General features: G+C 48.7%; 1 protein-coding gene across 1 annotated transcript in view; it reads right to left on the reverse strand.

Moving 5' to 3' along the window:
* LOC146789902 (uncharacterized) overlaps positions 1-14,342 on the reverse strand; it is a 295,834-nt gene that overhangs the window by 76,477 nt on the left and 205,015 nt on the right. The window contains exon 4 of the mRNA XM_085628178.1: positions 660-713. Within this exon, the coding sequence (XP_085484304.1) occupies positions 674-713 (40 nt within the window). The 3' untranslated portion in view covers positions 660-673. The remainder of the gene's footprint in view (positions 1-659; positions 714-14,342) is intronic.

The raw sequence follows: 14,342 nt of genomic DNA on the forward strand, positions 1-14,342 counted from the left end.
CTTCATCTGCTGGTTTGATCCCCAAAATCTTATGAGAAGACACTGATCTAGTCGCTGTGGAAAGTTGGAGAAGTTCAATGTTAAAACACAGAGAAAATCTCCATACTCAATGAGGTGCAGAAACACAGGAACTGACGCCAGGCACCTTATATACTCTAATTGTACCAGAAAACAGAACGGATAGAATGGTGGTGCCTGAGAGCTAATGCTGGGGAAACCTTTCTAGATCCAGTCTTGCATCTGGAGAATATTCAAAAGGTGAGGAATCTGCAGAAATAAGATTGTATTAGAAATAGAGGTTTCATAAGTGAATTAATTACAAGGCAATGTGGGAATCTGAGCAGAGGATACCATTACCCAGTTTGAGCTCAGTTACCCTAATGAGCAATAACCGAGCCTGAAGTACCGGTAAGTAGTAGACCGGACAACAGAGGAATAAATGGTAGCATGGTGACGTTTCTGGGCGGGGCATTTCCTCACAGGTGTGGCGTATTCTGCAGATGAGTGTGTTTCACAGGATGGTGTTTCTTAGCGCCATCTCTCAGTGCCTGTGTCTTCTAGGTTCTGTGTCTACCAATGCTCAAGGCTCCCAGTGCTCGTGTCTCAAATGAAAAAGTGTTTATGACACAAAAGGAACAGTTTCAACAACAGTGACTTACCCGGTGAGGATTCACTACAAGCTGTCAGCCTCTGGCTTCACAATCACTTCCGACCTTGAACAAGAAGAACAAGATGAAGCTGAAGAGCACATTATAAAACTTATATTGCAAATAGAACATTTAGTTTTATACACAATTTCATTTTTACCTCTTAGTCATGCGATCAGAAATTGCTACACAAAAGCTGCAGGACTTTGCTATCGACTAGCAGTTACAAATGTTAGCCCCACCAGGAGGGCAGCCTTTGTGTGTCTATCAGAAAAGAAGACTGTCCCTATCTGTTCTTTTACTTCCTACACAAATAAAGCAAAACATATTGCCAATGTCAATAGGTCTCATTTATTTAGACAAGCATTGTCAAAGCCAATTGGTTTTGCTTGCAACTTAAAATGAAAACCAGACACGTCAACATTTGCAATTTAGTTTCTTATTGCACACTCAGTCTCACGAATTATTTTTGTACACAAGATTTAAATACACAGAAAAACACACACAAAAACCTCGGCCATTTTCGTGCCCTCTGAGTTTTGGAAATGTGCTCTTTCCTAATGCAGGTTGTACTGCCTTAGTCTGTTATTTGAGTGCTGTTGAATCAGGCACACATCCTGGCAATAGCACGGTGCAGTACTGTAAGCTGTTACTAGAGGTCCCTTGAGTGAGACACACGTCATTTCTGTAGCACGCTCCGTTACCTACGTTTGTAACTGGAGGTACCTCGGACCAGGCACAAGTCCTTGCAGTACGCAGGCTGCGGTGCTAAATCGAAGCAACCACATGGCTTCATCATATACATTTGCATACTCGCTTTTGCAAATCTAATGATTTTTGCATTTTTTCCTACGTTGTAAATGAAGATGCCAATACTTGGTAATAGACATCATCAAGGCCCTGAGAGCCCCGCCTGTATGTGCTGGATTAAGTCACCCGAATGTTGATGGGTATTACTCAGTGGCGGCTCCTCTGCGATGGCGGAGGAGCGTTGCCCCACTGCTTTCAAGCAGTGCGAGAAGCACAAACATAACATGATAATAACTTTCAGTTATTATCATGTTATGTTTCCTTTGCAGGTGGGAGGGTGGGCGGGGCTGCTCTGCTCACGAAGCAGGGCAGGGATGGAGTGATTTGCCCGCTCAAGTGCGCAATGACTGTTTGGTCGGCACTCTCAGGCCGCCCAAAGCAATCATACACACTTCCCTGTTCTCCATGCAGGCTGCATTACAGCCTGCATGGAGAACATGCCCACCCGAACAGCCCATGGCTGATGGCCGTGTTACAGCGCTCAGACCAATCACAACCATGCACTGCAGCGTTGTGATTGGCTTAGGGGAGGGAGCCTGGAAGAAGACTCTGGAGAGCAGGAGAATAGAAGACGTGGGACCAGGCCTCAAGGTAAGTTTAAAAAAAATAATTCTACACCCCGCTCCCCTGTGCGACCCCCCCTCCCGCAGCCCCCGCACCTGCCCCCCCATCCGCGAGCCATGCCGGTCGGCCCTGGTATTACCAGTCACTTGTGTATAGAAACATCTTCTTTTTTGCATTTAGAACACATTTAACTGCTTCCTAGAAGGAATTTGTGAAAGCGGAGTTTTGGCTCAGATCAAGGGTAGGTTCATCTGCTCTGGGTTCTAGCTGGGAGGTAAAACTCAGATCCCCAAAGCTTTGAGGCGCTGGGCCTGCGCTCCTTGTCTTGACAGAGGCCAGGCTGCATGCCAAAAGGTGATGGGGTGGAGTCTGGGAGGAAATTGGGGAAAGACAACAAGGGGGCTTGGACTCGTGTCTGGCTAGTCCGCTGCAAGGCTACGTCACCTGGGACACTCGAAACTAAGGGATACCCGCATCATTGCCTCTATGGGTGACTACACATAGCTGAAGGGACAAGGATTGCGTAGGAGCCGCTATACTCGATGGTCTGCCAAATTGCTGCCTGCCCAACAGAATGCCTTCTGCCTGCCAGATTACCGCATACCGGGTCCGTCTGCATACTAGTGCCCCTGGGAGTCCGTACACCAAGTTGCCCGCATACCGGTGCCGTCACGAGTCACATGTCGACCTGTACCCCAGTCTGCACAGCAGCCCACGGTAGCATCAAGCCCACAGACTAGTTGGTTCATGGGCTGAAAGCCAAGCTGTGCACTCCATCCCACCAGCTTGTGTGCCATAGGCGGATCTCCCAGTCATCTGAAAACCCGCCAGCAGGACTGTCGAACAAAAGTACAGTTTCCGCAAGGTCTACCTGCCAGAAGGTAGCCCAGCCAACCAGCCTGCCAGGGGCCCCCACTGGCGGGATTTCCCAGCTGCAAAACCAACTGCCTACAAGCACCGGTACAAAGGAACCACCACCCAGAGGCCACAGAGGGAACAGCAGCAGCAGAATGAAGACTGCACTGGCCATACAATAAGGTGAGTCTGCACCTCCCCACACAGTGCGGACCCCATCCCACATGCCCCCGGTTCCTTTTCTTTTTCATTTCACTCTATAGGGCTCACTTGGATGATAGACACATCCCAACATCTCACGAGGTAATGCACTACCAATCAATTTTTTCCAAGCAAACCTATTTGAGGTATTCACCTTTTGGACATATCTACTGTAACTTTCAAGTGCACGAACTTTGACTGTCCCAATCGTTTTCTGCGGTCCCTGTAAGCGCTCCCCACACTTGTCCAAATCACCTATTGCAGCTATGTGTGCTACAGAACGATCATGTCACTCTAAAGGAGATGACGTCATGATGGAGCGCAGTGGGCACAAGCCCAAAATATGATAAAACATGTAAAAGCAAGGGCACAATACCATTACATTTGAGATAAATGAAGAGGAAAGGAATGTTATACTTCATAGCAAATTAAATCCCAGAACAAATCTTCAAAGTCGGCATAGAGCAGCTCAGATGCATTCAATAATACCCGAGGAGGAGGGTGTACAAATTTAATTTTATCAACCAAGCAACATTATGTATGGCTTAAATTTTTAAAAAAGAAGATGAAGCGCTGAAGGGTGTAACTATGACAACAACAGCAACATCAAAGGAAATCCCCATAACAATGCATATGTACAGTCCATATGTCACAGACAGCGATATAGAACTCTTTTTAATGAAATATTCCATGAAAATCAGAGGTGGCTGGCACCTCAAAACTGTCCTGGGGATATGAAATGCCACACTAAAGCAAGACGAATCGGGGCTGGGAGGCCTTAAACGCCCACCAGCAACCATCTCAAAAGGAGCTTATAAGGGCATCTTATATTACCCGAACCAACCCACCTTCTGCAGATCTTGCCAAACTTTTGGTCATACCAAGGAAAGCTGCAACGAGGAAATATGCAAAAATTGTGGAGAATCTGGACATAAAACTTTTGAATGCCCCAAACCCAAAAACTGCAACATGTGTGGCAGTGACAATCACCTGTACAGATCATAACACATGAGAGAAGCCTCTTATGCCCAAGTGGCAAAAGACAGAGGAAAAGAATCAACCAGCACCAGCAATTACCCATGCAACTTAATTGACAAAATTCCCCAAGAAAATCAGGAACAAGAATGTGACATAGATATAGACCACCTAGAAGCCTTATCAACCCTTAGTGCAGAAATCATGGCAGTAGCACAAACTACTCAACCCAGAAAATGACAAAGACAATGATCAACAAACACCATAGGAAGAGTAGAAACATAATAACCCCCCCACTACTCAAACCAGCGAACAAGAGGAAAACCCTCAGGACAATCAACCACCCTCAGAATCACAAGTGTCCTAGCTGTCCAAGAGATGGAAACAGCCATAGATAACCAAGTACAAAAAGACACTGAAAAAAAGCTAACCTAGAGCACAAAAGGGATGGATTATGAAGGAAGGCAACTTCTCAGAAAGCTACAAAAGAAGAGCCACAGCAAACATCAAGGAAAATACAACAAAACAAAAACCCACTCCCAAAAAGAAAAAAACACCCCCTATGAAAAAAAGGAAAAACGGAGAGGAAAGTTCAGTGTTCTACAGAACCTTTCTGATGATAGAGTTGAGGAAAGCTTTGAGATTCCAGAGACACAGATATTTCAATTGCCATCAAAACCTCAGGAATCTAAAAATGATAATAGCCCTGTCTAGCCTAATTTCTCCCCATTTCTAGGAACAACAGAAGAATACGGTCCACTAACCCCCATAATGAACGGGGGAATTTCAGAAAACTTGGAATCGCCATGGCTCCCTTATTAAATAACAGTCATTTTTTAAAAACAGATTTTTATTGAGTTACAGAAGACATACATTCAATCCTGCAGTCCTTGGCCTGCTCAAGGGAGGAAGTCAGCATGCAGTGCAATAGATATCATGACAAGCTGATTACAAAATCTCATCCAACCTCCTACAAGGCACTCGTGGTACAGCTCAGTCCGTCTGCATGCTTGATCCAGTCCAATGATATGAAGTTACAAATAGAACCCCCGACCCCCTCCCTCCCCTCCCACGTCCGAAACACCCACAACAGGAACCCCCCACCCCAACCAGCCCCCCAAGCATGTCGCCAGTTACTTAGATATGCAGGAAGGCAAACAAGTCTCCCGTATCACCTATCAGTCTCTCTATCTCTCAGGCCGAGGTAGTGAGGGGATCAGAGACACAGGGGGAAGCTTCGTATCTCGTATCATGATCGCAGAGGTCCCAGCTCACACTGTCCTCCCACAGGCGGGAAAGGTCGCTCAAGGGGCCCGTGCCACATCCCTCTCATCAAGGGTATCCTCATCTTCTATAGCCGGATGCTTGGCCAGTTCCAGGAGTGCCACCCATGCCCGGGCGATTTCCAGTGACTTTTCACTCCCATTACGCTGAGCCATACATAACCTATAGTTCCCTTCACTTTCTGCCCATTTCACCAGCTCCTTATTCCAGCGCACTAGGCTAGGCCCCTGCCCCGCTTTCCAGTGGGAAGTAAGTTCTCTCTTAGTCAAGACCAACCTTAGGTCAATGAACTTGCTGGTAATCTTAGTCTTGTCAGTGTGGGGGAACCAATGTAACAAGCAGACCCCCGGTGTCAAGGCAGTCTCCCTCTCTGTCACAGCCATCAGAGCAATCGTCACCCCTCTCCAGAAGTCTCCCACCTGCGGACATTCCCAGAACATGTGAAGAAAACTCGCCCCAACCTGGGCACAACGGGGACAAGTGGCTGCCACCCCAAAGTATTCAGTAATTTTACCAGGCGTGAGGTAGGCCCTATGGAAAACATAGAATTGAATGAGCTGGAAGCGCGCATTCCGAGAACATTTCTACGGCCACTCTACAATCACCTCCCAAGGTTTTTCTGCAATGGGCTCCCCCAGATCCTCCTCCCACTTGAGTCGCAACGCCGTCAAGGGCTGCTGCAGATCCCGGGTGATCCCGCGGTAGAGGCATGTCACTGCTTTAAAGGTGCCCGCTGCCATCACTACATATTGACAAGCGAGAGATGTATCTGGCTCCAATAGTCCCTTTCGCCAGTGCTTTCTGATAGCCGCTGTCAGGGCCGCGTGCAAGAGAAAGTCCCCCCACGGGAGATCATGGCACTCCCTGAGGTTATTAAAAGGGAGAAGGTTACCATCCTAATAAAGGTCCCCCATTGCCGTAACACCCGCCTCTTCCCAGGTCAGCAACTGGCTCCAATCTCCCCCGTGAGGCAACGCCGCACACATCCTCAGCGGGATCTTGGGCGCATAAGGAGTCTTAACGTGTGCCCTCCTGGCCAACACTGGCTCACCGTGCGCAAATCCGGCAGCAGTAAGTCACCTCTCAACGGGGCCCGTAACAGCACACAGGACAAATGGTGCCAGCTAGAATCCAACCCACCCTGGTCCTCTGGGCGCCGAATATGGCCCGCCACCCAATTCGTAAACCATTGAAGCTGCGTGGCATGGTAATAGGCCTCTAAGTCTGACAGCGCAAGGCCTCCCTCCGCCCTGGGCCGCTGCAGAGTGGTCAAAGCAACCCTCCGTCTCCCAGCCCCCCAAATAAATCCTGTAATCAAAGTATTAAGCTGGACAAAGAGTTTAAACAAACACCTTTGACATACATACAGACAGAAAAAGAGGGAAAGGATATTGGAATACACAGTTGAAAGAAAACAAACAAAACCACACATCTATCGCAGAATGGTGGGCAAAGACGAAGAAACACATAGCCACCATCTTTAAAAAGATGGGAATACAAAGAAGTGCGGAAAAAGCAGAAATATTCTCTATTTTACAAGACTGTCTAGCATTACTACAAAGATTTGACAACCTCGGCATGAATGTTAAAAATGAAATGGAACAAACTAAAAATGACATGAATGAATGTCTTCAAGAAAAAGGTAGACTGGGGACGTGGCCAACTGCCTAGGGAAATGGCCGCACGGCAGCGAAGCTCCATCATGCCACTCCCGATATATCTGTGAAATGTAACATTGCCCCCAGCAAACTTTCCTGAAACTCTACCCGCTTGCCTCTCATGCTGTGAGGTACCACTCCTCTGACAGTGGTCCCAAACAAACGTGTGCAGCTGAAGATCTGAAGCCGGACCCGGGGCGTGCTGATCGGAACTTGAGGCGTGGCCTGCGGGTCACGGACTGCTTGTTTTCGGGGTTCCGGCGGCTTGGGGTGCGGCCCCGGTTTGTTGTCTCCCGGCGGGGCCGCTTTGCCGGGTCCACCAACCTCTGCATATCCAACCGGCCAACTTGGGCTGCGTAGCCTATGGTGCGGCAGCCGGGTGGGCGGCGCGTGCCATGCCCTCTTCACAGCCGGACGGCACATGGAAGCGGCACCGGAGCATTCAACTCAGCGGGCGCCCACCAGCGCAAACAAGTAAGAGGCCCCCACTGCTTCAACCCGCCCCTGCGGGACTTTGACCCCACACGCTCGGCTCATTGCTGGACACTACCTCTGCACTACCGCCTGGTGCCTGCCCAGTGTTGGGGGAGACAACATAATAATTGCACAGCGTACGGATCACTCACCGGCAATTTAAAGGCTACACTTCTACGATCGGGTGGTACTCACCGAGGTGGTGCCTCCTCAACTCCTAACTCCCCTATGGGCATCTTAGCCTCAACAGACGCATAACACACAGAGGGAGGGCGGCAGACGCTGTAGTGAAGTGGGAATTTTCCATAGCATGGCAACTGTCCACCACTGAAGTTAACCTCCTAGTGAGACGAGCCTCAATGCGGCGGTTTGCCCCTGAGGCCCAGAAATAACCATATGCGGCGGCTATGGTTGTGATGAACTGTCTTTTATTCTGAAGAGCAGTACCACTCCAACTTTTTCCTGTTGACCCAAAGCCTCCACCAGGGTCAGGCTACTACTGCAAGGACCATTTGCTCGGGCCTGGTGAGCAACAGGATTATAGCCGGCCCCTCCCTCCGTCTGCCGGTCCGTGTGCGGCCTAGAATGCGCCATCCTTGGTGCCACCCAGCTGGTGAAACCCGACAGGCTGGACTGGGTGTAATCCCACACGCAGGCGGCGGTGATTAGCCAGCTGGATCCACATCCTTCTTTGCTGTGCCCGATGCACCGTCAACACCATGGCGAGTGGCCGTGGCAGCCGTCATGCGCTCCAGGCAAAATTGGAAAAATGTGCCTGGCAAAAGGGACAAGAAGAGGCGCAGTCTACCCCAAAACAGATGGTTGACCCTCCAGAACCCACGCTACGAGACGTCCTGGCTGCCATCACAACGATGCGCACTTCCCTGGAGGCCGGATCGACACAGTTGCATCAGAGGTCTCCCTGATGATATGCGAAATATGACCAAGCATCTCACTGCAGTGGAATCCACAACTAAAGACCTGACGACAGACTCAAATCTCCTCAAATGCAAAGTCACTGATCTTCAAGGTAAACAGGACCGGCTGGAACGCCAGCTTGATGACTATGAGGTTCGTATGCGGTGCAACAATATCTGCATACTGGGAGTGCCCAAATGGGTGGAGAGGCAGGCGGCAGATTTATTCGTAGAAGACCTGGTGTTGCAACATCTCCCACCTAAGGGTCTCTCCAACTATTTCTCCATCGAGAGGGCGCACAGGGTGCCAGGCGGCAGACCAAAACCAGGAGCACCGTCCGACCTCTCCTGGCACGGGTGTTTAACTACCGAGACGCCATATCATTTTGCACGCAGTGAGAGCGGCCCGCCAGTTACCGTTGTTAATAGCCAAGTCACCTTCTTCCCGGACTTTACGATGCAAGTCCAGAGACAGCGCCGTAGTTTCCTGGTGCCTTGCACGACCAAGAAATCAAATACGCCATGCTCTTCCCTGCAAAACTGCGTGTTGTATCCAAAGGAAAACATTGGTTCTTCTCAAGCCCTGAAGACGCATGGGATTGGCTCGAGGGATGGCGCACAGTTAAGCAGCAAAACAACAAGGCTCGCCGTGGGACTAAGCACCAAGATTGATCAGACCACCAGCATGGGTCCCCGAGAGGCGACGACCCCGCCACGGAAGTCCCATCAGAACAGCACTACTCGGACTAGCGAAACTATCACGAGACACTAGTCTACACGATTGACTCAATGGTGCCTTTTTGCTTGCTTCGATCTATGCATCTCTGAACTGTCCTATGGTGATACCCTATGATCGCCTGCCGCCGATACCCGTGGACCCAGAGACATAACTATATAACTACTGTTGGGCGGTGGGGGTACATTGTACATGCGATGTGAGATGTCTTAGCTTCTTCTCCGGTTACTTATGCTCGAGATAATGAAAAACACGAATCATTGCCCAAGGGAGTGGGGTTGGTGCATGTGCCCAATTCTTTTCAAGGTGGGCGATAGGCACGCTGCATGTTAGGGGTGGCGGGAGGTTCATTGCCCGTCATGCAGGGAGGCGGGGGGAGGGTGGAACCTTTATTCGGGGAGGGGGGCATATTTGTTCTATTTGTAGGGAGAGGGGGGCTCGTTGTTGGGTAATGTTAATAGCATGCAGAAAAACTTTGCTTCTACAGTGCCACAGGTCACTGCTTATGTTCATGTTGCACCGATATGGGGGTTACAAGAGATACCCGTGTGTACCCTCTCTGGACCGCCCGCAAATACTGGGATCATGCAGACTCACAAACAGACACACCGCACAGTCTTTTACTCGCAGCGTCACCAAAGGGCAATCCTTGACGTATTCCTAGACCGACTATCTGCACAAACATGGGACCACACGTAGACCTTAAGTTCCTCACGTGGAATGTTAATGGGCACAAAATTAAACAAGGGATAGTTCTCCAATATTTGAAGAGACAGGCACCGGACACTGTCATTCTTTAAGAAACGCACCTAATTGGAAACTCTTGCAGAGCCTTAAATAGGTGGGGGTATCGACTAGTCATACATGCGGGGTTTACATCGGGTTCCTGAGGGACGGGGATACTTTTAGGCAGGGGATGTCCGTACACGATACACAAGACTTGGGCTGATGACCAAGGCAGATACGTAAAACTTACTGGTACATGGGAGGGGAGAACATTAAACATCATATCGATATATGCCCCCTCTGGACTGCAACGCCTCACATTGCAGAACCTAGGAACGCTCCTCCTTGACCTCCCGCCCGGCCTGTCAGTACTGGGTTGGGGACTTTAACCTTGCAATAGATGGCACCAGGGATCGCCTTCCGCCGCGCAGAGACCCCCCTTGGGGGATCTCAACTGGCCGAGTTCCTGTCCGCCATGGGCCTGGTTGATATCGGACGATGACTCAACCCCACCAGTGTACGATTCACTTTCCACTACGGGGCCCACAACAGCCAATCGTGGATTGACTATATGTTCACCCATGCACAAGACATCCATGAGTTCTCCGAGTCCCGTTGCCTTGCACGCGGTATCTCAGACTACTCACCTATGCTTACCAAGATAACAATAGGCTCTTACTTGCAACGCAGGACCCCACCATAAACCCCTGGGCCCTTAAGATACCATATATCAAAGAGACATTAATCAAGGAAAGCGATTTGTACTTTAAAGAAAATGTAGGTTCGGTCTCATCGTCTCAAATTCTATGGGGTGCATTCGGTGCAGTAATGAAGGGTAGAGCACTAGCTTTGATGGTCGGCCATAAAAAGGAACTTATTAAATGAATAGAAGAGTTCGAGGAAGATATCCTCCTAAGGGAAAGGGCACTTGCACTCACTTCCGACCAGGAGGCGCAGCACTCACTGGCGGTTGTGCGTCTTGACTACCAGCAGCTTCTTACAGACGCTGCCAAGGCGAAGTACAAATCAACCTGCCATAAGATATATGAACATGGAGAGAGAACTGGTAAACTTCTTGCCTGGCTGGAAAAAAAGGAACAACCATCAAGATACGTTCAATTAATACTTGGGCCCAATGGGGAGGCAATCACAGTTCCCCAGCGGATTGCGGACACATTAGACACCCGCATCGCATCCGTATACACATCCACGAGCACGACCCCGGCACTTGCTGCGGCAGAACTACTCCCGACTATAAATGTCACCAGTTTATTCCCAGAAAATAGAGACTCCCTAGAAAGCAAATTCACTGAACTAGAAGTTCAAGTAGCCATTCAAAATGTCTGTTCGGGTAAAGCCATGGGACACAACGGACTTCCAACGAAATCTTTAAACCAATGGCGTCCAAACTGTCCCCCTACTTACTTCAAATGTACATCAAACATTTTCAAAAAGAGATGCGACCTGCAGATATCCGAATGGCCTCCATCGTGGTCATTAATAAGCAGGGCAAGCCACCAGATGATTGCAGGGCCTACCGACCCCTCTCACTGCTAACAGTTGAGGCTAAAATACTGGCTAAAATGCTGGCCAATAGACTTATTCCCTTCATTGCTGATCTGGTGCATTTGGATCAATCAGCCTTTATGCCCGGGCGGAATACTGCCCTGAACTTAGGAAGACTGCACGGGGCGCTTGGTAGATGCATTACGATTAGAGAGGACGTCACCTTGTTATCATTAGAAGCTACGATGACCTTCAACACCATCGAATGGGACTTCCTCTTTGCAGTACTGATGAGGATGGAATTCGGACCCAACTTTACAAAATGGATCCAACTATTGTATGCCTGCCCGACCGCACAGGTGGTGGTATACAATCACACAGACCGTTTCAATTAGAAAGAGGAACCAGACAGGGATGCCCCCTTTCTCCTTTACTTTTCACCCTAGTGCTGGCGCCACTTGCGGTCTGGATCCGGGGGACCCACTCATCCACGGTCTGAAGAGGACAGAGAACCACGAGGACAGTATTTCCTTATACGTGGATGACACCCCTTTATATATAGCCTCACCATCACAATCCCTCCGTCGGTTCCTGCACATATTCCACATATTTGGCACTCATTCAGGCTACACTATCAACTGGACCAAGTCCCAGCTTTAGGTGCTGTGGGGGACACCACCATGCAACCCAAGAGGATACGATATCCCAGTGGCTTTGAGGGGCTTTCGATACCAAGGCATCTACATCACGATTGATCCGGCCCTATTCTATGAGGCATATCTGCTCGAACCCCTGGCACGTCTTCGAACCAATGTCAAACATTGACGCTCCCACTCCCTCACTCTCTTGGGACGCGCATCCCTCTTCAAAATGCTGGCACTCCTGCGCTTCCTATACACATTGCAAAACACCCCAGACAAGATCCCTGACACCTATTTCACCAACATTGTCAGTGCCGTGCATGCGCTACTATGGGACGGCTGAGCCCCATGCATAGCTACCAAAAAATTAACGGTGTGGTGGTACGACGGGGGCATCGCCCTACCTGACATTAAACTTTACAACCAAGCATCCCAATAGGTCGCAGTTAACAAATGGGCGCATGGAGCTTATGACGACCCACATTTTCGCACTGACCGGTGGCTTATGGGACAGGGGGGGTTACAATAGGGCACTATATACAAATCCCCGAAAATTAAACCTAACAGGGCCCACTGCGCATAAAGTGGAGACATGGCGCAGGGTTAACAAACAAATGGGCTGGCATAACAAACTTAAGCCAGCCACACCACTCTGGAAACCAGACTGTTTGGGTCACCTCAGCACCTGTACAAGATTCGACAAATGGGACCTTATTGGTATCTCAACAGTGGGAGATATGTGGATCTCGGGGAGGTTAGCCACATTCGCAGAGCTCCAGCAAAAATACCAACTTGCACAGACCGAAGCATTTCGATACCTACAAATAAGCCATGCCCTTAAAACAGTCCTGCCCAAAGAGGACCCTCTGCCAGAGGCCTCGCCACTGGAAGACAGATTGGTACTTGACCCCATAAATAGAAAAGCCATATCACTTACATATAAAAAACTATTAAATAACCGTCCGGATCCCCTTACACGCCTTAAGCAAAACTGGGAGTCGGACCTAGGCGAACTCGATGATGATTGGCGTGAAGCTCTCGCCTCTCCCAGAGAGGTGGCTATCCCCATGAGACTACACCTGGTTCAACTGAAAATCCTTCACCGAGTGTACCTGGATGCAGAAATCTTAGTTAAAATAGGTAGGAGAGACGACCCACTGTGCCTTAGACACTTATCAAAAGGTAACCTTTTTCCATCTTATCTGGGACTGTCCTACTGTGCGGAAATATTGGGATGAAGTCACCAGGCAAATGGAACGGGCGGGAGTGAAGACTCTGAAGGCCACCCCACAGCTCTGTTTATTGAATATCTGGGATGCCACTGACCTCACGCAAACTGAGAAAACATGGGCCTCACTGGGATGGTCCATTGCCAAACGAAACATCGCACAGAACTGGGGGGTGGAGGCGGTCCCCACTAGGCTTGACTGGGCAGCCAATATGGACAGAGCAATGATAACTGAAAAAGATACCTTCAAATACAGGGAGTGCCCCCAAAAAATGGGACAGTACATGGGGTGGGTGGAATAAATACAGAGGCGACATCTGTCTGTCTCCGATGATCGAAGTGCGACGTGACCGGCTCAAAATGGTAGACATATCGGACATTGACAACGTGACTTTCCAAGGGGATGGATAACGTGAATATCTATAACCTAATCACTGAACGCCTACCGTGTGTGTATTACGCCCTCGGTGTAACGCCGTACTCCGATTTATGATTGTGTCTGCTTTTGAAAATGTGATTCTGCGTGGGGATGTGTAACGTGATTCCTGAACGCATTTCCTACTGTACTGTGACCTTGACATATAGCTGTTTTGCAGTTTTATGTTTGTTCTTTGATCAATAAACAGTTTACCAAAAAAAAAGAAAAAGGTAGACTAACAATTTTTCATTTCAGAGTAAGTAAAACATTACAAAGAAGGAGAAAAATACACTTCTTATTTCTTTAAGAGGAAAATGTAAACACACAAAGATATACAAGAAATAATAGATGGGAATGGGATAACTCAGAAGCGGGCAGAAAAATGTTACAAGCATTTGCAATCCAATAGGTCTCGCATTTGCAAGATTTTGAGGTATTGGCATTGTAAATGTTTTTTAATTCTTTGTTTTGGAGTGAAGTTGATGTATGTGGTGTGTAGTGGAATTGTGTGATAAGTTGTGCAGTGGAATTATGTGGCTAGAAATGCTGCGATATTTAGTGCATAGGAATTATGTGGAGTGGGAGTGTGTGTTATGGAGAGTAATTATGTGGTATGGTATTTTGTGTTGTAGAGGGCTGTGAAGTGGAGTTTAATTATGTGGTTTGCGGTTTAATTTTGTGGCGTGTTGTGGAAGTATGTGG

This window comes from Triturus cristatus, chromosome 10, assembly GCF_964204655.1.
Source record: "Triturus cristatus chromosome 10, aTriCri1.1, whole genome shotgun sequence".
NCBI classification, from domain to species: domain Eukaryota; kingdom Metazoa; phylum Chordata; class Amphibia; order Caudata; family Salamandridae; genus Triturus; species Triturus cristatus.